The 21,705-nt window shown below is 26.5% G+C and overlaps 3 protein-coding genes across 4 annotated transcripts; all 3 read left to right on the top strand.

Moving 5' to 3' along the window:
• The first annotated feature begins 9,144 nt into the window (after positions 1-9,144).
• On the top strand, positions 9,145-10,369 carry LOC145842768 (vacuolar protein sorting-associated protein 37B-like). Its single transcript, XM_082950249.1, has one exon. It carries the CDS (start codon positions 9,215-9,217, stop codon positions 9,923-9,925), a length of 711 nt encoding a protein of 236 aa, XP_082806375.1. The 5' UTR covers positions 9,145-9,214; the 3' UTR covers positions 9,926-10,369.
• Positions 10,370-10,375: 6 nt separating this feature from the next.
• LOC145842770 (uncharacterized) lies at positions 10,376-10,892 on the top strand. Its single transcript, XM_082950253.1, has one exon. The coding sequence runs from the start codon at positions 10,395-10,397 to the stop codon at positions 10,683-10,685; it is 291 nt and encodes a 96-aa protein (XP_082806379.1). The 5' UTR covers positions 10,376-10,394; the 3' UTR covers positions 10,686-10,892.
• On the top strand, positions 10,820-21,161 carry LOC145842769 (iron-sulfur cluster assembly 1 homolog, mitochondrial-like). 2 transcript variants are annotated; one of them, XM_082950251.1, is made up of 4 exons: positions 10,820-11,018; positions 14,156-14,215; positions 15,951-16,059; positions 19,145-21,161. In XM_082950251.1, the coding sequence occupies exons 1-4, from the start codon at positions 10,914-10,916 to the stop codon at positions 19,291-19,293; spliced, it is 423 nt and encodes a 140-aa protein (XP_082806377.1). In that variant the 5' UTR covers positions 10,820-10,913; the 3' UTR covers positions 19,294-21,161. The 2 variants fall into 2 exon arrangements, with proteins under 2 accessions (XP_082806377.1, XP_082806378.1); XM_082950252.1 differs by lacking the exon at positions 14,156-14,215.
• The last annotated feature ends 544 nt before the right edge of the window (positions 21,162-21,705 follow it).

Raw genomic sequence — 21,705 nt, 5'->3', positions numbered from 1 at the left:
GTTATTATTATTATTAATATTATCATTCTGTTATTTTTAATTTTTTTGTGTAAACTAGAATATAAAATTTATAAATAAAACATCTGTAATAGAAACCTATGTATAAAAAACGTGTAAAAAAAACTAAACTGTAAAGAAATGACATTTTAGTTAATTACTGGACATTAATTTTGAACAAAACGGAAAACATTTGCATTTAGTTTTTACCAAATAGGTATTTTAAAACTATCTTACTAGTTCAAGTACTTTCTACACTACTTTTTCAGAAAATAATTTGCTTTTGTAAGAAGAAAGTTATTATAAAATTTAGATAAAATAACCTGGTAGAATGCTAACCTGTCTTTTTCACATTTATAAGCTAAATCAGTAAAGTCTTTTACTTTTTTTTAAAATGTTATACAGGAACTTGAAACTAAATTTATCAGATAAATTTAACTTGAAATATATTTTTGCTCAGCGGGCCACATTTACATACTCGCGGGCCGCAAAATTTTCTTTTGCGGGCCGCATTCCATTCAAAAAAACGCAGATTTACCCTTTGCGGGCCGCATTTGGCCCGCGGGCCGCAGTTTGCCGACCCCTGTTTTAGATGATAAACTGTGAATGATTTAGCTGTTTTAATTGTTTCAGTTATACTCTCAAAAGGTTGCACTTAAGTCCGCTTGTTAGATCTTTAATGCGGTTTATCGCGACTTATGCTTGTCTGATGAGTCCTAACAAGGATGAAACTGGTAGTAGGTTGATTCGGATACTGTTCTTGTTGGTTATGTGATGAAATTGATTTGTTATTATAAATATAAATGTTAGATGAAAATTTTTATAAAAAATACTATGTCATATTTGTGTTTTGTTTATTTATAAACTATAGATAATGTATTGATAAATTTTATTATGTAGAACTACGTAAATAATTACTCTTCTCTTTAAGGATATGCGAAAGTTTAACAACTTTTGACTATTTTTTTCGCTTGTTGTTAAATAGATGATTAACTTAAAAATAACAATATGAGTCTTTATAGTTATAAGTATTGTGTCAATATAACTTCAATTAAAAGTATTTTATCAAGTTTCTCTTAAATGCATAAATACTATTTATTTTTATTTGAAATTTAGAATGTATAAAAATCATGAGTCAAAATGTTATTACTCATCAAAAATAAATTTTGTGCCATTGCCATATTATCTTGTTTCTACTTCCCATGCAACTTTGCTACATGCCTTTGAAATTTTAAATATAAGAAAAAAAAGTTTTAACTATCCAAATGTAGAACTATGACTGTGAAGATGAAAAACTTAGAATTTATCAATTTGTAAAATTACTCATTATTTATTTCTACTATTTTTAATTAAAACTGTTTCAGTAATGTTGTGCAGGTAGATAATCAGAAAAGTCTTTCTCCACACCGATTCATTGACCATAGTTATAAGAGTACACGTTTTTCTTTCTTTATCCTTTTGAAAAGAATGTTTTTAAATGTTAATATCTTCTTATAATCTTAGTTTAATGTTCTTTGTCAACAACTGAATGTGAGTTCACTCTGGTGGCAGTGATCACATGGTTGGATTGTTGTTGTGATTTTTGGTTATAGTACCCAGTGAACACTCCTTGGGATTTGAGCTTCATGATTTTCAATACTTTGTGATGTTTATTGTTGATATTTGAACCTCTGTGAGTGTTCTCCTAATTTTGCCTCACCAAGTTTATTATTTAAAAACATAGTTTTTATTTTGCTTTAGTAAATTAAATGTTAAACAATAGTTTGGCGTGTAAAATAACACATTATGTAACACAACTGATTTTGAAAAGAAAGTTAGTTGGTAAAAAGGGTTAAGTTTGAGACTGATGTATTTTTTACTATAAAAGTGTATAAGTATTTTTTATGGTAGAAGAACATTAGAATTCTCCTTCCCTCTACAACAATAAATGTTTTATGAAGGTTAAGCAAGCAATTTGTCATCACCTGTAATTCTACCTGCTTTTAAAAAAATAACATTTAAATAATAAAAAAAAATATATCAATAATATAATGTTATAGTTTGTTGTAACAATGACAATATTAATTACAGGGTTGCCACACACTCAGGGAACTCAGGGAACTCAGGGAACTCAGGGAATCTCAGGGAATTTTCAAACTGTAGAAAATCTCAGGGAATCTCAGGGAAACTCAGGGAATTTTGGCATTTTTCTTTTAACTCAGGGAAACTCAGGGAAGTTTTGATTTTTTCTCTAAATTTCAGGGAAGTTTTTGAAAATCTCAGGGAAATTTTTTTATAGATCTAGAATGAGGTTTAGTTAATCCAGTTTCAATATTTTGCTCAAAAGTAGTAATTTTTATCATTTAAGTGGTTATTTAGAATTTTTTTAGCCTTGCGGCTAGTTCTTCAATATTCTTAGTATTAACATTGTAGTTTTTTTAAGTTTTAAATTTATATTTACTTAAGTAAAATCAAACAGTTTAGAGAAATGAAAATTGTTGTTAACTATTCATTGAAAAGTTCTAATAAACTTTTTATTTTTAGTTACTTATGTAGTTTAAAAAACACTATGTTGTACTATTAGTTCTTATTTTTTAAATAATAAAGTTATTTGTTATTTGTTTACAACTACTTGTTTTCAGTTTACAAGTTTACACAAAGTTGTGCAAAAATTTAGTTTTTAATTTTTAATTGGTTTAAACCTTTTAAGATTGAGTTTTTGAAAACAGTTTTTTTCATAAATTTAGTGCAGAAGCATACACATCAACCTTCCTTTTATTATTAAAGAAGAAAAATGAGAATGAGGTATTAATAATATGTGTTAGAAGAGAATTTTTTTTTTTAAGATTTAAAAAATACTCAGGGAAACTCAGGGAAATTTAAGGTTACTCAGGGAAATTTTTGGTCACTCAGGGAAGATTTTTTAGCTCAAAGAGTGGCAACCCTGTATATATTTTTTCCATTTTTTTAATGGTTATGACCAAGTTAAGTTATGTTTACCAGATTAATCACTAAATATATTTATAACTGTTCAAAAATATAGGTTTAATTGTTTGTTAAAATTTTTTTAAATTACACTTCTGGTACTTTTTCTTTGCAGCCTATTTTTTTACAGAACCCAGTTGAAGTTTGTTGATTAGTTAACACACAGAAACATATGTTGGTACAATAAAGGAAGATTACTGTACAATTTGTTTTTATTAAATATATTTATAATGTATTAAGAATCTTTTTGAAATAAAACCTTGATTATCACTGAAGTCTGTAATAAAATAGGCTGCAAAGAAAAAGTACCATAAGTGTAATTAAAAAATTAGTTTTATTATTTTTTTAAAGTAATTTGAAATATCTATTTATTTATACTTTTGAAAACTTGTAATGTTGGCTTAAATTGGCTGAAAAACTGGAATTTTTATATAAGTTTTGTTTATTTCTTAAATATAGCTGCGCCAGTTAATGAATTTTTTCATTTACCTACCTTAATATCTATCTTTTTTTTTTATTATGTGTACATTTTTCTTTCAATATAATCATTTACACATGAAATTCCAGTTTTATTTTAAACATAACAAAATTTATTTAGTGAGTTATGATTTCATTTTAAAAATTAATCAGAGTTGCCATTTACTCAGACTACTCATAATAACTCAAAAGGTTTGAACTAGAAAAACAGGTTATTTATTTTTTTTTTCAAAAACTCAGGTTTGTTATGATATTTGCTAGAAAATAGAATAGTGTATTTGATTTTTTTTTTCACAAAACTGTCTTTTTATTATTATTTTTTTGTTTTTAGGATTGATTTGTACTATTTTTTAGTTAGTTTATTTTTGACTTGAATAATTATTTTTCAGTTTTATCGTTAACTCAGGCAAGCTTGATGTAACTTAGACTATTTTAAATTAATTGAATACACTGGAGCTTTCTCGGTAACTCAGGCTAGTTTGAATTTTTTTAAGGTTAAATTGATATCTCAGGCTAACTTAGTTTCTTTGGAGTTATTATTTAAAGCTCAGACTAGATTGGATAATTTCCCTTAATCTCAAGCTGGATTTTATAAATTTGAAGCATTTGTGTCGTTTTCTAGATACTAAGCTTTTATGGTATTTTAGGTTAACAAGCTTAATAAAAGTTATTTGTTTTTTTTTTTGTCACTTACCACTTTTTTGAAAAATTTTCACATACTAACTTCTACCAATTTAACTTTGTAAAATGTGAAAGTATGTATATCTGGATTGCACTTTTTGTTTTAAAAATAAATTACAAGTATATTTAAGCTTGAAGCAGTGATTGTCAGATAACATTTTTAAGGTTGAGTTATCTTTATAATTTGTTCAAATAATAAGACTTTATTAATATTTAAAAATAAAAATTTACTCTTATTCTATTTTTCATACAGGGTTGCCACACAATCAGGATCTTTGATCTTTTTTGGAAATCTTAGTATACTATGAATTTATATTTAACCCAGTCTGACTTAGGACAGTTTTAATTGTTATAAAAAACTGAGTATATGTTTTTTTCTAGAGCTCCAATAAGATTCAATTCCTTGCATTTGCCTTGGAAATGTTCCTTGCATTATTTAAAGAATTCTGTTAGAACAAAATTTAAAAAATATAAGTATAATAAAAAAAAACATTTTTTATTATAAAATTTTTATTTTTATATAAAATCTCAAAAAACATAGGAGAAGATAGATTTTAGTGAATTCTATTTATTTGCCGTTTTAGTTTGCGACCCCATAAAGAACCTACTGTAGTCTCCAACTTAGACCTGTAATATCTCAAAAATTATTTAAAATTTTAAAAATATGAAAAAAGCACCTCTTATTTTAGTTAAAAATCAATAAAACAAGACTTAATTGTGAAAAAGGTGATTCCTCCCTCATATGCCTTTTACATGCATTAAAAAGTTTTAATTATTTTTCTATTTTTAGATAGTTTTAAAGTTAAGTCAAACTTATTGTTTTATATGTCCTTTTTCAAAGATAAAGCTGAATGTTATAACTTATAAATACTTCTTTTCAGTATACAAAGCTAAAAGATGAGTATAGATGGACTAATGTTGTCTTATTTCAATATGAAAGTTTAATTTTTAAATTTATGAAAATAATTTAAATGCTGGTTATTATTATTAATATTACTTATGAATGTGTTACATTTTTTGTTTCTTTTTATTATTTAGAAGAAAAATTAGTTATAAATAAGTCATTATTGCCCTAGTAGATAAATTTTATTAAGGATTTAAAAAAGACTGAGGATAGTTTCAGGTGACTCAAGACATTTTTTGGTCGCTAATATATTTTGTGATTCAAATAGTGGCAACCCTGCATATATTAAAACATGTATTTCAAAACCACAAAGATTTTTTTGTAAATGGTAAATTTCATTATATGCTCACTATTGTGCTCAATGACATAAAAACAAGTGAAGTTTTAAAATAAATTCAAGCTAGTTTTTGGTTGCTCAGACTGATATCTTGCTTAAGTAGCAACCCTGTATAAATAGTACTAAATAAAGAAAAAATCACATAAATTTTAAAAGATGTGTCAAAGATGTGTCAAAAAAGAATTGTAAAGAGATTAATTTTCATAAACTTATTACTTAATTTGCAGACTTAAAAAAAAATTTTTGTTTCTTTCTTATAATGATCTTCATAGACTTCTTATTGGGAAAATAGGTTAAAATCTTTTTAGTCGGTTGAAGGTTTTTGAGGTAATAGCTGAAACTGAAACTTTTTTACAAAGCATCAACACACTTGACAACAAAAATAGCACAATTTTTTATTGTGTTATTTTCAAAACATTTGATATTTAATTTGCTTATAAGTTTTTCTTCTTTATTAATACAGTTTTGATTTAGTATTAAGACATACGTTTTATTTTAATTTTTTTATCGTTTTAAATTGTTCTTAAAAAAATAACTGTAATATTTCTTATTAACTGTCAGAAAGTTACCGGTTTTAATCCTAGTAGTGTAAGATTATTTTTCAAAATTAACTTAAATAGAAAAATTAAACATTTAACTTTTCAAACATTTTCAAATATGCACAATCTTATTTTTATTTATATTTCTATATATTGATAAGTTTTAGTTCTCATAACATAAATAGCATTAAGTAGTGCAGATTACTATTTTGTTAATATCTGGTAATTTTTTAACTGAAACCTGGTAATAAATAGATTAGTTAATTTACGCTTGTATCAATATTTAAAAGAAATTCTTAGAAATTTAAAAGTTAATATTTGATTAAACAGCATGTCTAAGAATGTAAAAGTTAGTTTAGATGTTTTTCCAACATATACCTGCATTTTTTTTCAAGAAAAATGTCAAGTGTGTTGATGCTTTTTATCTTTAGAAAAGTTATAGTTATATTTTAAAAATTATTTTCTTAAAACTTTAATTTTAAATTATTCAATAAATTAAACACATTTTTCCAGAAACATCTTAAGTTGATAGAAGTTCATCGTTTTTAGATACTCTTTTGACGTACATTTTTTAAAGTTTTGATTATTTAAATTTACAAGAAATCTTGCTTATGTGTAGTCGATAAAATTGTTAATGCTAAGAATTTCTCAATGCTATATGTATAAATGTTTATGTATATTTTTTTGGTTTAAGATTAATATAGTTGTAGCAGTTTATAGTATAGCAGTTTAATATTTTAATTTGCTTGAAAAGTTTGCAACTTTTTGCCACCAAAACCAGTCTCAAATAAAATATATAATTTGCAAAACTCTATTTAATTTAAGATTAAAAAAAACTTATTAAATTTTAAACAAATTTAAAGTTATTAAATCAATGAAGTTGAGAGTTGGCTGCAGACTGTTTGAATTAGGAGAATTCAAGTTCTATAAATTTCAATATTTCTGGATTATCTATTTTGTAAACGTTTTTATTTGAAACTATTTTCTGTACTATTGTGACGTCGTTAATCACTTACAACAAGATTTTTTATTTTTGCAAAACTTATTTTTTGAGATATGGCTAAAAAATTCAAATACTAATTTTGTTTTTACTAATTTGAAAATTCTCTTAAAAATATTTTTGTTCAAATTAATTTTTATACCACAACTTTATTTATTCCTAAAAGAACTTTTTATTTTAGTTTTTTCATATATTTATATTACTTCTTGAGTTATGCCTCTTTAAACATTGATTTAAGAACTTAAGTTGTTGGCATTTGAGTTATCATGTGACCTTTAAAGTTGTACTGAGTTTTAGGTAACCAAAAAAGGTCATTTTTTGTTTGTTTTAGAGTGCAAAAAATATGATTAACCTTTAAATTTATTTTCAAGATATAAGAGTTCTTTATTTAATTTACTATTACTAATTTTAATTTTTATATTTCAGTAACATATTTAGTGCTATTTTAATTTGCTATAAAAGAGAAGTTTTGCCTCTTGCAATTAAAATAAATAGAGTTTGTTTCATTAGTTATACTTTCTATTTTTACTAGTTGAATGTTTTGCCTTGGTAGTTAAAAAAAATAAATAATGTGTTAGATATTAGTTGAATGTGTTTTTTGTAGATCATTTTAAAACTAAAAACTTTTAGTAAAAACCTGGCTGACTTAGGCTACTTAGTAGTTTTTTGCAAAACTCTGCTTAGTTTGGTTTTATGAAAAATCTCTGGACAAATTTTTAACTTTAAACTAATTTATTTCCTTAAAAGTCGTGTTTTATTCTAGAGTTCAAGTCCTTTTGTTATTATAAGTATTTTATTTAGTATTCACTCTTATTCACTTTATTTAATTAATATCAATTAAGTTTTTGTCTCCTACTGCCAATTTTTTAATTTTGTTACTAAACCAGGCTAGACTTTTGTCACTCAGGCTGATTTTTTTTTACTTGAAAAGTAGTAACCTTGAACTAAGATGTCTTAGAAGTTCTTTAAGTCAATTTCGTTCTAATTTAGTGTGTAAACCATACAGTTTTTATCAATTTTATTAAATTTATTTGTACTATAACTGGCTGTGTTATAAGATTTTATTTTCAAAACAAAGTCTCACTCAAAAAAGAGAGATAACATCTCTCTTTTGAGTGAACTATTGTTTTGAAATTTAATCTTAAAATAATTGAAGTTATTTAATTCTCTAGATAGCTTTAATTTTTAACTTTAAAGACAAAAGTTTAATATGCATTATTGAAGAATCAGTTTATTATTAAAAACATATATTTAAGTTTGTAAAAATGTTTAAGTTTTAATTTTAAATAAGTTAAAAAAACATCTTAGTTTATTGCTGAAAAAATTCAGTCATAATTTCATAGCTTAGCTCGTATAAAGATAAATTGTTAAAGATAAAATTATATTTTCTGTGAAAATGATTATTTAAAAAAAAGTATGTTAGCATATAAAATTTATAATTAAACAAATATAGGTATTTCCCATACTTGAGTTTTCCATTTAAACAGTTTTCAATTTCAATGTAGATTAAAATTTTAAAATATAAAAAATGTTATCATTTGAGGTATTTAATGTTGTTTCACACCTCCTGTTAAGTCATCTAGGGTTACCCCTATTATATATTTAAAATGTTATAATTGAATAATTCTTGAATCAACTGAAAAACACAAGTTGTCATGCTAAAACTTTCCATTGTTTTACATGTCTAAAAATGACCATAATTAAATGTATATTTTTTAAATCCTATAACACACTTTAAAACTAAATAAACGAGTTAAAACAAGTAAAACCAGTACTTTTAAGGTCTAGTTTTCATATTTATTTACAAGAAATGCTTAGTAGAAAATGTAGTACTATTTATAAATATGTGTAAGTATTTTTGTTGTTACTAATAGTGAAGTACTAATAGTGAAGTAAGTAAATATTTAAAAAAATCTAAACAAGTGTTTAAGCTCAAATTTATTATATATCATAAACAAAGATATATTATTATTTTTTTTTTGTAGGTTTCTAGAACTATTTATAAATAGTTTAGCTATTACTTTTAGGCCAGGGGTCAACAGGAAAAAAGGAACAACTTTGATATGCTGAAATAAAAGGGATATTAATAATATTATTATATATATATTTTAAAGATAAAACTTTTTTTTTTGATAACAAAATTGTATTGAATTAGTATTAAACAAAATTTTGAATGCGACCCACTGGTTGCCGATTTTTGTTTTATATGCATGAGTTAACAGCTGTAGTATAAAATACTTTAAGTTTAAATACTTTCATTTTTCAGTTTACATTAAAGGAATAACTGTAAATCTGAAAATTAAACTAATTTCAAAATGGCTTATTATCCTGCTTATCGATTACCAAACGCTGGTAATTGTGATGACTTCATGCCTCAATTACAAAAGATGACTAAACATGAGTTGGAAGATTTAATGAACAATGAAGATAAAATTAATGAGCTGGTGTCTAACCAGGAAAAAGTTAAAAAAATAAACTTGGACATCCATTCAATTCAAATCTCAAACAGAGAAACAGCTGAAGAAAGCATCAAAAAGGAATCTGTCATTGAAAGTTTAAGAAGTGAGTTGAAAACAAAATATGAGACTATTCGACAGCTTAAAGAAATGTTTCAAATCAATCTTGTGAAGCTTGATTCCCTGAAGAAGAGTCACAATCTCGAAGAAATGCTCAACGTGTTGCAAGCCAACTGTGCAATGTCCGAAGAAAAGTCTGAGGAGCTTGCAAACGGTTTTTACAAGGGAGAAATTGATGTGTCACAGTTCATTGCAGAGTTCAGGAAACAAAAGACTGAAGCCCACCTCCGTCGAGTTAAATGTGACAAGATGCGTGAGTTGGTCATTGAAGCAACCAGAAGCAGTTTGGCCTCTTCTCACGTTTCTCCTAACCAATCCTACATGGCCGTCTCTGAAAATCAGCAACCACCAAGACCCTCTTACCCGGGAATGCACGGAGCCCCGTACCACCCTCCTTATCCAAGCCAGCATCAAAATTACGGGCCATCAAACCCGTACAAGTGGAACTGATTATTGTTTAAAACAAATTTGCAGTTCTAACTCTTTCAGACTACACTTATGTTGTTATTTTTTATTTTGGTTTAAATTTAGTCTTCAAGTTTGTAGTTTTATAAAGTTATTAGTTTTCTAATGTTTTAAAATTTTATAATTTTTTTGTTCTCAGTTTTATACTTTTTTAAATATTTTTAAGAGTTTTAAAAATATAAATTAATAAATAAACTTTTTCTCATAAAGTCAATGTTTTACTTTTTTTTTGTAAATATAAACTTTTCTAAAGCTCTAAATAAAGCTTATAAGTTTACTAAAGTTTAAAGTTTTGTATTTTTCACTATGATACTTGAATGTTATATAATTTTACCAACAAATTTTAATTATATCTAGTACAGGCATGATAAAATAACAACTGATTATACATTCTTTTGCATAAACGTTGTGCAATTTTAATTTTTCTACAGAAAAGTTATTAAAAATTTAGACTATGAGTTCAGAAAACACAGCTCAGCAAGAAAGTTCACAAGTCACAAAAAAGACCGGCCCTCCCACAGCAGAAATGAGAAAAACTTGCTGGAGCGCCAGGGACAAATACTTCAACTGCCGCATTGCTTACAGCACTGAAGATGAGCGAGTGCAGAACTGCGCCGAGCTGCAGAAAGTTTTCGCCGGTGCCTGCCCAAAATCTTGGGTCAAGCATTTTTTCCAAAAGCAAAATTGGGAAGAGTACAAAAGGGAGCTAGCCAAACAAAACCAAATGCAGCACAGTGGGGAATAAATTAACTGTAAAACAAAAGCCTAAAGTAGATGCAATTGGTTGTAAGCCACGTAGAAGAAGTTTATTTAATTAATTTAAATTATAAACAAATTTTTTATCTACTGCATTTTAAGTTATCATCAGTATTTTTATAACATTTTATACTATTGAAAAATAAATGGTTTTGATAGAATTATTATTTTAGTTTTTAATTTATAATTTTTTTAGTCGTTGCTATAATTTTTAAAAATGAACTTGTTACCAAAACTCCATAATATTTTCTCAAGAAGTATAAGCGCTACTGTCAGACCTTACAAAGGAAGATTTAAACCTACAAGACAAGCTCTTGTTCTAGTTAGTTTTATCTTGTTGATATACTTAGAGTCTGTTTTTTTAAGCTTATAAGACTCTTATTTTTTAGATTATTAAAAAAATAAATTTATTTTAGACAAAAGCACAACCTCATGAATATTTGAAGTATAATATATTAGTTTTAGTTAATGAATTTAAAATTTCATGTTTGTTTTAAAAATAGTATATTTTTTGTTATATTATTGAGTTTTGCCCTTCAGGCTAACTCAAACTAGTTTAATAAAAAATATTTATTAAAAATTTCAAATTTTCACTAAAATTAGATTAATTGATTGTACTTAAAAAGTTGTCATAGCAAGAATTGGCATTTGAATTGCCTAGATTTTAAACTTAGTAGTATACTTTAGTAGATTATATGTATTTTTAAAATGTTGATGTTTTGTAAAAGTTTCTATAATGTAGTTAAATAAACTAGTTAGCTTTTAATTCTTATCTAATGTTAAACTAATAAACTTGATATATATCTCCTCTTAGATTTTTAGTTACGAACTTGAATTTACGGAAAATATTTTCCAAAATGTTTCAAGACTTTTTATCTTTAGAAATGAAAATAACACTCTAAAAAGTATTATTAATAAAAATTAAAATTCAAGAAAAATATTTAGAAAAAAAAAATTTAAAATTAGTTAAAAATTTTAAAGAACAGACTATCAAAAAAAATTGCTTACAGCAAAAGGAATTTATCTTAAATGACTTTGTATTTTTTTACACAACTAATTTATACATTCTATTTACAAGCATCCTTATTCCTAAAAATTCAATAGTTTATTTGATTTTTTTAATGCTTTTAAAATTTGATAGTAGATAATACTAATTTCCATAAAACAAATATTCACAAATATTTAAACAGTAAACTGTACTCGTTTTTTACTCTTAAATTTTAATACTAAAGTAATTAGTCCCAGATGGTGGTAAAAGGTTTTTAAAGATGTTTTCTTAATCTCCGTTAATTGTAGTTAATTAAATTAACTTGTATTTTTTACTTTAAACTAAATTATTTAAGTACTTATTTGTATTAATTTGTAAATAGATTAAGATTCTTTATATTATCTTTTTAAAAATAATTTATAAAAGTAAAATGCTAAATTATTTTTTTTGTTAATTTAACTTTTTTTTTGCTATTACTACGTTTAAGTTTTTTGAATAATTGTTTTCTAAGATGTGTATTTATATTCTTTAAAGCTTATTTAATTAAATTATTCATTTCATAAATTCTATAAGTTTAATGTTGTTTTCTATCTTTAAATGTAATTCAGTTAAGATTTTAGAATTACAAAATTATACAGCTCATTTAATATGAAACTTTTTGTTGTTGTTAGTAATTGTTCAAATGAAATTACTTATATACTTTTTGTTTAATTTAATGTGTATTTTGTGAATCTTATTAACAATTGTATGAAATATGTTTTAAATTCTTGTTTAATCAAACAACGTAGAAATTATGTTATGAAGCGTAAGTTTGTCTGGTTTTTTCCAATAGTTATAAGTTACACCTAAAAATTGAAGTTCGTTATAAATAATGTTGTTTCTATAGAATAATATTTTTTTTATTTCTGATATCAGACTTAATATTAAGTAAATATTAATTATAAATTTTTTCAAAACTCTAATACGTAAAAAAAAAATTTATTGCTTAATGCGCCTACTTTCAAATATAATTTTGTAAAAGTGTTGAGTTTTTTAGGATGATTTTGAATTTTTTTTCTAGTATCCTTTAAGATTTTCATATACAAAAATTTTTCGATTTAGTTTTAAATAATTGTATTTACATACTAATTGACATACCTTGTTTAAGGTTGCCACACAGTCAGATCAGTTCAATCTTTTAAATAAATAAAATGCTAGTTTTTTTTTGAAATTAAAAAAAAAAAAATTGATTACGCTTTAACATTTTGTTATTTTCAAGTAAGTTCATGTTCTACAGTCTAGTTTTTTTAAATTTTATAAAGTTTGTTTTTATTATAAATTGACATTTTACCCCTTGTTGCTAATTACAAGTTAATGTTGTATTATAAACTTTTATTTGAATGCGTAAAACAATAATCACGATAAATAATATATCTCACCTGTGTGTAAATTATTATAAATTAAACATCTACTACTACTTGCAGTAATCAATATTTAAAAACTAAAATGTTTATGAATACCAAATGAAAAATAAATTGTGCCGTGCGCATAAACTTTTTAGGTTTGAAAAAGTTTAGGCTATATTTTTTGTCTCAACCCTGCTCATTTAAGTTTTAGTGTAAATAAAGTTGTTACATATTTTTAGGATAATATTTTTGCCTTTCCTCTGAAGAATCAATTAAACTTTTACTATAAGATAATAAACAGTTTACTTCTATATTTTTACATTTAAAACCATTTTCTAGTTAATATTATTCAGCATATCTTTTACACTTCGTCAACCTTTAATAAAATTATTTAAAGAAAGTCCTACAGGTTCTTTGAGTAGGATAGATAAAAGAGTTATTTTTTTCATTTTAAATGTATATTTTCTAAAACTTTAAAACAACTTATCATTTTAATTTTAAAGTTCAAACATTTCGCAGAACACAGAAAATTAAATCTGAAATACATTTAATTCCAAAATTAGACTTAGAAATGTTATTCAAATGCAAATTTTAGCTTTTATTTTGAAAAAATTATAGCTTTCTTTTGCATTTTTACCTAATTTTATAAACTAAATTTAAAGTTGTGGTATGATTTACATAGTTGGAAGAAAGGACAAAATCTTACATTGTCCTTTTTAAACTGAATAGCTTTTATTGAAATACTTTTACGAAGGTTGAATTTACTAAAAGAATTTTAACAATAAGTCTAGATCAATTTTAGTTGATGGACACTAAAAATAGTGTAAAACTTTTTTTTTGAGAAATAAGTGTTAGTTTTTGATTGAGAAATTTTTAATTATACAGATTATTGTACACAATGTTTAGTTTAGAAAAATAGCTAAATCTAAAAATACAGATAACAGTTAATTTAAAATTCTAAGTTAACAATAAATAAGTTTGTTTATTAAACTTGTCTGAAAATACAAGATATAGAGGATTATAAAAATTATTTAAGATAAAATCTATAAAGATGAAGTTTTTAACTGATATATATAATTATTACAGACACAAACTGCCATCAACAAAATAAAAGACTTGTCTAAAGAGCAAGAATCTTTAAACCTAGTAAGTTCGATTAAGTTGGATATTTTAGATAATAAATATCTTAATAATTTAATCGTTGGAATTTTTTTTTTTTTTTGAAAAATCAACTACCTTCTAAAATAATGCTTAATACTTGTTATGTTTTAAAATAAAAAATAAATCTGTTTTCTAGGTACAGTGCTTTTGGTTTTTTAATAGCTTATAAACTACTTAAACATACTAAAGTAATTGTGCTTAAAACAAGATTTTAAGGAAGTTTAGATAACATAGGCGACCTTAAGATACTTTCTGAAGATGAGACAGATTTCAGAAGTAGTGTTTTTAGTTGTATGCTAAAAATATATTTAAAACAGCATTCAAAAAAGGTATAATCTTAAAAATGTATCTATTTATTTTTATTGTTAAATGCCTACAATAATTATACTATTTTTATAACATTCTGCACAGATCCCTTTATTTCTCATAAAAAATATTTGTTTCATTGTTATATATTGAATGTAGCAATTGCTTTTTTATATATTATTCTAATCTTTTGTAATAGTTTATATATTATTTTATTAATTACAGTCTCGATTTAACATAAAATCTCTTCATATATGTTCTACTTCTTGAATTAACATTTTCACAGTATGTTATATTGTTTTATTAACCTAGTACAGGAAAAAAGTCTAGTTTTTGTAAATTAGTTCTTCAAAATTTGCTATTGTCTAGGTATTTTAAGTTAGCATTAACTACAAATCGGTTCTAATTGCAATATATGACAATACTTATTTTAATGCATGTTTAAAAACACGAGTATAAGAAAAAATGTAGTTTAATTTAATAGTACAAATATGTAGTTTAATTGCTAACAGGATCCACTTCCTGAAAAATATACAATAAATTTTAAGTATTTAAAAACTGGCAGTAGATTTCATTGAGATTTTCAATGCAAATTTAATTAAAAGCAGCAGCAAAAGTATGTCTCTTTGAATTTCTCTAACCATTACCCTTATAAAAAAAACCTAATGATTTTAGAAACATTTAGAATTGTTTCTACATGTATATATTTCGTTTTGAAAATCACTAATTACTGTTTTTCTCTCTAGACGTTCACCATATGTTATCAAATTAAATTAAAGTAGGATACTGGTTTAGACATTATTTGTACAAAAATGTATTTTGTACCTCTCTGTATAGTATTTGTTTAAACTAAAACAGCTTTGAACTTAAATTTAAACTTAAAATTCCAGCTTAAAGTAATTTTGTAACATTAACGTTCTAGGCCCGAAAACGCAGGGTGGCCAATTAACATGGAATCCTGGAAAAACCTGGAATTGAAAATTTAGGCTAAAAAAATCTCGAAAAACCTGGCGTTTAAGAAGTTTTGAATAAATCCTGGAAAGACCTGGAATTTTAAACAATTTTTATATTTAAGTAGTAAAATTTTGATTTTAACTAAAAAATTATTATATCATTAAAATTTTTTGTCATAACTAATTTTTTTTATTAAAAAACACATTTAATGTAGCTTGACAGTACCTTTTCAATGTTGTTTTACTATTTAAGACAGGTTTTTAGCTTAAATATAACTTTTAACTTAAAATAGACCCAAAAACGTGTACTTTCAAAAATCTGGAAGAAATTCAGAAAACGTTGAAGAAATTTTATCAAAAACCAGTGGCTACCCTGCGAAACGGCTGTGGTTTTAAATCAAATTTATGTAAAGTCAAACCAGGTTGAAACATTTTAAATAATTTTCGGAACACTCGAACAGACAACAATTCTTCGCATAAGCGTGAGGCAGCGGGGCTGCAACGGAATGTCGTACACGCTCGAGTTCGATGATAAAAAAGAAAAGTTTGACGAAGTTGTTAATCAGGACGGTTGGTAAAAATTACTGAAATTTTTTTGTTATGTTTAAAGAAAATTTATAGTAGGAGGCAGGGGCGTCGCGTGGGGTGTTGCACTGCCGCAACTGCACCACCTTGAAATTTTGTAAGAAAAAAAAAAGTATCTATAACGTTTTCGTTATTTTTTTGAACGAAATCTCTTTTAAAACTTCAGTTTTGAAAACGACCATTTTGCCCACTTCACTGCCGCAAACTCTTAGCTGACTGCCGCAAATGAACTCAAAAAAGCAAAATTTCTTCAAGAATTACCGCAAAATCAATATCTTGCGGTAAGTAAGCTAAGTTGAAAATTCCCTAAAACAGGACTGCTTAAGTATCATCTACAAGCTATTGTAAACATAAAATAAAAACAAAGCTAAGCTATTGCAAAGGATTAAACTTGAGTTTATGTACCCACATGATTTTTTAAATTTAACAGATCACTTCTATTAAAAGATTTGCCATAAATTGCATATTTTGAAAAAAGATAAAAACCCTAAATCACCAAAGTCTTAAAAATTTGATTTTTTATTTTAATCTGCATACATAAACTTAACTATAACTGATTATTGTTATCATAAAGTTAAAAAAATAAATAATGAAATTTAAGTTCTGAAAAAAAGAATTAAGAAGTTTATTATAAACTTCTAGTTCACTCTTACAGAAAAATATTTTAGGTTTATATTAAATAAAAAATAGTATTATTTAAACAATCACTTATTTAAATAATAAAGTAAATAGCCTTAACTTAGAAACTTTGATTACTTAGAGTAGTTTAACATTTTAGGAAAATTTAGTCTACCTCTACTTTATATGACTTTTGGTTTAATTTTTTCATAAACAAAGCAAAAAATTTAGATAAAATTGTTGAAACATGGTTGCCTTGCCTCATAATCAGGATAACTTAGAAATGTTAAAAACTCAAGATGACCCAAGATAAATTAAAACAGACCAAATTAGAAAAATATTCAGGCTGACTAAAGCAGTTTTAATTTTTACTCTGAAAATAACAAGCTTATTTAGAATTAAAAAATAAGTGTTTTACTCCTATGGCCACATGAAAACTAACTAACCAAATTTTTACTTCTATAATGGTTACATATTTATAGGTTATCTTTAAAATTCATGAAAAGTTCAACAGCCTCACAACTAAACTTAAATTAGTTGAGCTTCTGACAAAAATACTGTCATCAAAATGAAAAACAAATAAAAATTATGTAAAGAAAAGATACCCTTAAAAAACTATTGAATTTTAAAACTCCAACAAAAAACATTAAAATTAGAAAAAAAGTTTATAAAAATTTTAATGTTTGTATAAAAAATGTGCAAATTAGTGAGGGGTTAGGGGGGAGGGTGTATAGGCACTTTTTTACATGTTTTTCTTATTTTAACTTTTTCAGAAAGCTAATAGTTACTCTTTAATAAACTTGAAATTTCCAATTAAACTTTTAGTTACAACCAGTCAAAGCCAGAGAGTACAATGGTTTATTATACAAGGAGCAAACCAAAACAGCAAAAATACAATTTTACTGAATACCTATATTCTCCATTATTTTTAAAAGAATTTTTAATTAAACTTTTTCATCCTAATTTTTATAAAATTTTATACTTTTGTTGAAGAGAAGTTTTAAATTTTTAAATATCAATATATATTTTTATATATACAAAAAAAAAACTTTTGTTATAACTTTATTTTTTGGTGTTTTATATATCTAATTTAGCAACTTTTTTTGTTTTATAAAAGAAACATCTAAAGATTTTGAGGCCAACTTATAAAAAAAAGATATGATTTTAGTGATTTCATTTATTTGTTGTTTGAGTTTATATTATAAAAATAAGGATTCATTTGTACCTCTGACTGTGAATTACCATATCTCAATAATTTTTATGAATTTTTAATATTGATAAAAGATGACTTGTAGTAAAATTAAAACTGTATAAAGTAATTTCAGTAAAATAATTCTAAAGAAGATGTTAAGGGCATAAAGGGGAGGAGGGGGGGGGGGGGTTAAAACATTTTTTTAAACACTGTTTTAGTTTGTGCCTCCCATTATGAACCTTTTGTTGCCTTTGACTTTGACCAACTATATCTTAAAACATGTACTGAATTTTTAAAATCTGTAAAAAGAATCTTGTAGCTCAGTAAAAACTACATAAAATAAGATCAAATTGTGAAAAAAGTGTTTTATCCCCCCTATGCCCTTAAAAGCAAAGCTTATCTTCAGGTGTAGCAAAAGTTCAGTTGTTTTCAAACTTGACAGTAAAAATATATTTTTATTAAAATAATTGATTTTTTGTTTAATTCTGCACCACCTAAAAAAAATACCACGCGACGCCACTGGTAGGAGGGCGTTCAGAGTTTGGTTAAAACATTGGGTAGAAAAATTAAACAAATTTAATCTAGATATTCAACGCTTATTAAATGTTTTAACATCTAAGTAACAATCAAGTAATTATTTGGAAGTAGTTCAAATGTTTGTAAGTGTTAGCTTAATTTTCATTTTTTTAAGCCTCTTATCTCAAATAGAAAAATCTAAATTATCACAGGTTTTTCATAAGTAAGCATAATGTTTATTTGTGTCTTTTTGATAATTGTCAGTTACATGTTTTTCATCAACGACTACACTAAGTGATGTTTTATCAAGGTTAAGCGGCTGCTTATCGGTTTTATAGGCTAGACAACAATGTTGTAACAAGCTGGGTGGCTACTAATAAGGAAAAAATTGGCGTTTTTGAAAAAATTCAGTAAATACTTGATATAAACATGCTGTTAGTAAGAAAGTTTATCATCACTTAAAACTGAATTTTGCTAATGTTATCTTCTAAAATTTTGATTTTGCAGTTTAATTTTTTTTCAAGGTCTCTAATTGAATTTTTGGAATGAATTAATATTTGTTATCATCTTTATTTGTTTTTTAAATCTTTTGTTTTAGTTTTTAATTCGGTTTTAATTAAGAATTTGATTTAGAAAAGTCAGGAAAAAGTCAGATTTTTTTCAACTTGATCTGTGGCAATCTTGAGCAATACAAAAAAAAAACACTTGTGGCGATCTTTCAACCACTGTTATTTTTTGTTACAGGCGTGCAGATAACAATTGATTCCAAGGCGCAACTGACGCTACTGGGCACGGAGATGGACTACATGGAGGACCGGCTGTCGAGCCAGTTCGTCTTCAACAATCCCAACATAAAGGGCACTTGCGGATGCGGAGAGAGTTTCAATATATGAAGTTGTTTTCACCATGTCGTTTTACAAAGTCCAAGTGTACGAGGTGTCCACATCGGAAAGTTTGAGTTGATCCCGTTTCGTCGTGTTGCTTTATATACGTTTATTTTGAATACAAAGACACTTTTTTTTGAAACAGACACGCACTGTGATATAAGATTTCTTAAATGGTTGAACAGATTTAATCTTTATAAAATACTTGAAAGTTATATATTTTACTTGTTTTAAAAAATGCGGTTTAAACTTTTCACCTTTTTTATTTGATTATTTATAAATTTTAAAAGTTATATGTACTTACAATGCAATTATTATTTTTCATCTAGAAAAAATGTAATTACTTTTTTTTGTAAATTTTTCAACTTATTATTACCGAAATACCAAGAATGACATACAAAAAAATCTTGTTTGTTCAATTTATTTAAAAGGTTTCGGCATGTTCAAAGACTCCACGTTCAAACTGTACAGCGTTTCTCCGAATTTGCTTAGAGGAGCTTCCAGTAGCGGGCTTTCCTGAACGTTCTTCACAAAAAATCTGCTTATTTTATCAACGTTTATCACTTTTGCTTTTGCCAGCAGCAAAAAAAGCAAGGCCGAATGCGCCAGAACAACCCCCACGCACTTGTGTGATTTCGCCAAAAGTCCCCTTTTTTCACTGAACACTTTCTTTTGCAAGTCGCACGTCCACAGTTTGAGTTTCTGCTCGGGCTGCCGTATGACTTCTTCCGAACTTATTTCCGAAACGTCCGCAAGATTCATGCTGACGCTTCTTTTGTAATCTGAACTGCGCTGCGGCTTTGCGCAACTGTTTCCAACGTTGACCGTTTTCTTTACTGCGGAGGGTTTCAAGTTCGATGCCGAAGCTTTAATTTTTGACTTTGGACCTTTGTTTTCTTTTATTTTTAAATCACGTAGTGGTTCTTTTTTCGAGGATTTATTAGAAAGACCAGATTTACTTTTGACTTCGCTCTTTGCTCTCGAGCTTTTAGCTGAAACCGCTTGAGAACCGAATGAAATTTTTTCGTGGTCCCTCAACTGAAAAGGTAGTTTCAAACTTGTTTGCTTGTTGTGTATTGAAAAAAATGAAGTTTTCACGACTGTATTTGTTTCTCCTTCATTTTGTCGCGTTCTATTGTGATTTAATTTTCTTTCCGGGACGTTATAATGCTGTAGTGACTGAGAACTCGAAGATATTTGTGAGTATGTATCCTTAAGCTTCTTATCGTAAACTCCCCCCGCCCTGAAAGACTTGAAACTAATCAAGGTTTCGTTGCAATTGGATTCCGTTGCTCGGTCGTAATTTGAAACAATTTCTGTTTTAGAAAAGCTCAAACGCTTAATAGGAATGTTGTTGTAGTCGCCAAAGTCAGGAATGACTTTCTTTTTCTCGTCAGAGATCTTTTCGCGGTTTTTCTGCGAAGAGCTTTCGGCTCTGACCTTTTTCACCTTTCTCTCCCTCGCCTTGACACCCTGCTTGCTCTTGTGACTCTTCATGAAGCTGTCGGAAGAGTTGGACGCGATCGCTTCCTGCTTTCTCCTCTGCAAGCTGCTGCGGTTTCCTCTTTCGCTCACGCTCGAATCCGAGCTGCACTTATTCTTCAGTTGAAAGCGTTCCTTTGCGTTGTGGTCGCCGCTGAACTTTGCGCTTTCGTCGAGTCCCTCCACCGAGAACATCATCTTGGTTTTGAACTGGAAGCTGCCCTGGTTGGCCGGCAGCCTCTCCACGGCCGACGGTACCAGGTTGAGCTTTCTCCTCGGCGCCGTGTACCTCGCTCGCCGGTTGCTCGCCTGCTGCGCTTTGAAAGGTGCCATTTCTGTACTGTTGAAAAAGGGTAAGATTTATTTAAACGAACAAATTTCTAAACTAATAAAAGTTGTAGACCGTCTAAACTCTAAATTTTTTTACAGCCAAATAATATATGTATATACACTAAAAAAATTAAGATGATTTTTTTTACTCAAACTTAATTTGTAAAAGGACAATTTTTAAGGAAAAAAAATCCAGAAATGAAAAACTTACCAGTTTTGTAATTTAGATTTTTTCGGTCTGTATCGTGTGTATTTTACGCTGTTGCTGGTTTTGATTACTTTCAAGTTTGATCTACCTAAAAGTACAATTAGTAAATAAACTTGTATTTTCTTCTACTTTGAAATGACCTTTATTTAACAAGTCCTGTCCGGAAAAACTTCTAGTAAATCTGGCCCACCCTAAATATATGCCCTACACGAGTCTATTTCCTTTTAATTACTTGCTTTTGTGATTAATGTTTATTATTAAGCATGCTTTTTAATTAGTCATAATTAAAAGGTTACAAGAGTTTAAAAAATCTAAGTTAAAAAAATAAAAAATCTAACTTAAGATCTAAGTGTAAAACAATACTAAGTTTTCTAAGTTAGTAAAAAAAATTCTGCTATTCA

This window comes from Thalia democratica, chromosome 8, assembly GCF_965202585.1.
Source record: "Thalia democratica chromosome 8, ktThaDemo2.hap1.1, whole genome shotgun sequence".
NCBI lineage: Eukaryota > Metazoa > Chordata > Thaliacea > Salpida > Salpidae > Thalia > Thalia democratica.
The sequence above is the reverse complement of the archived record's forward strand: the minus strand, read 5'-3'. Positions and strand labels throughout refer to the sequence as shown.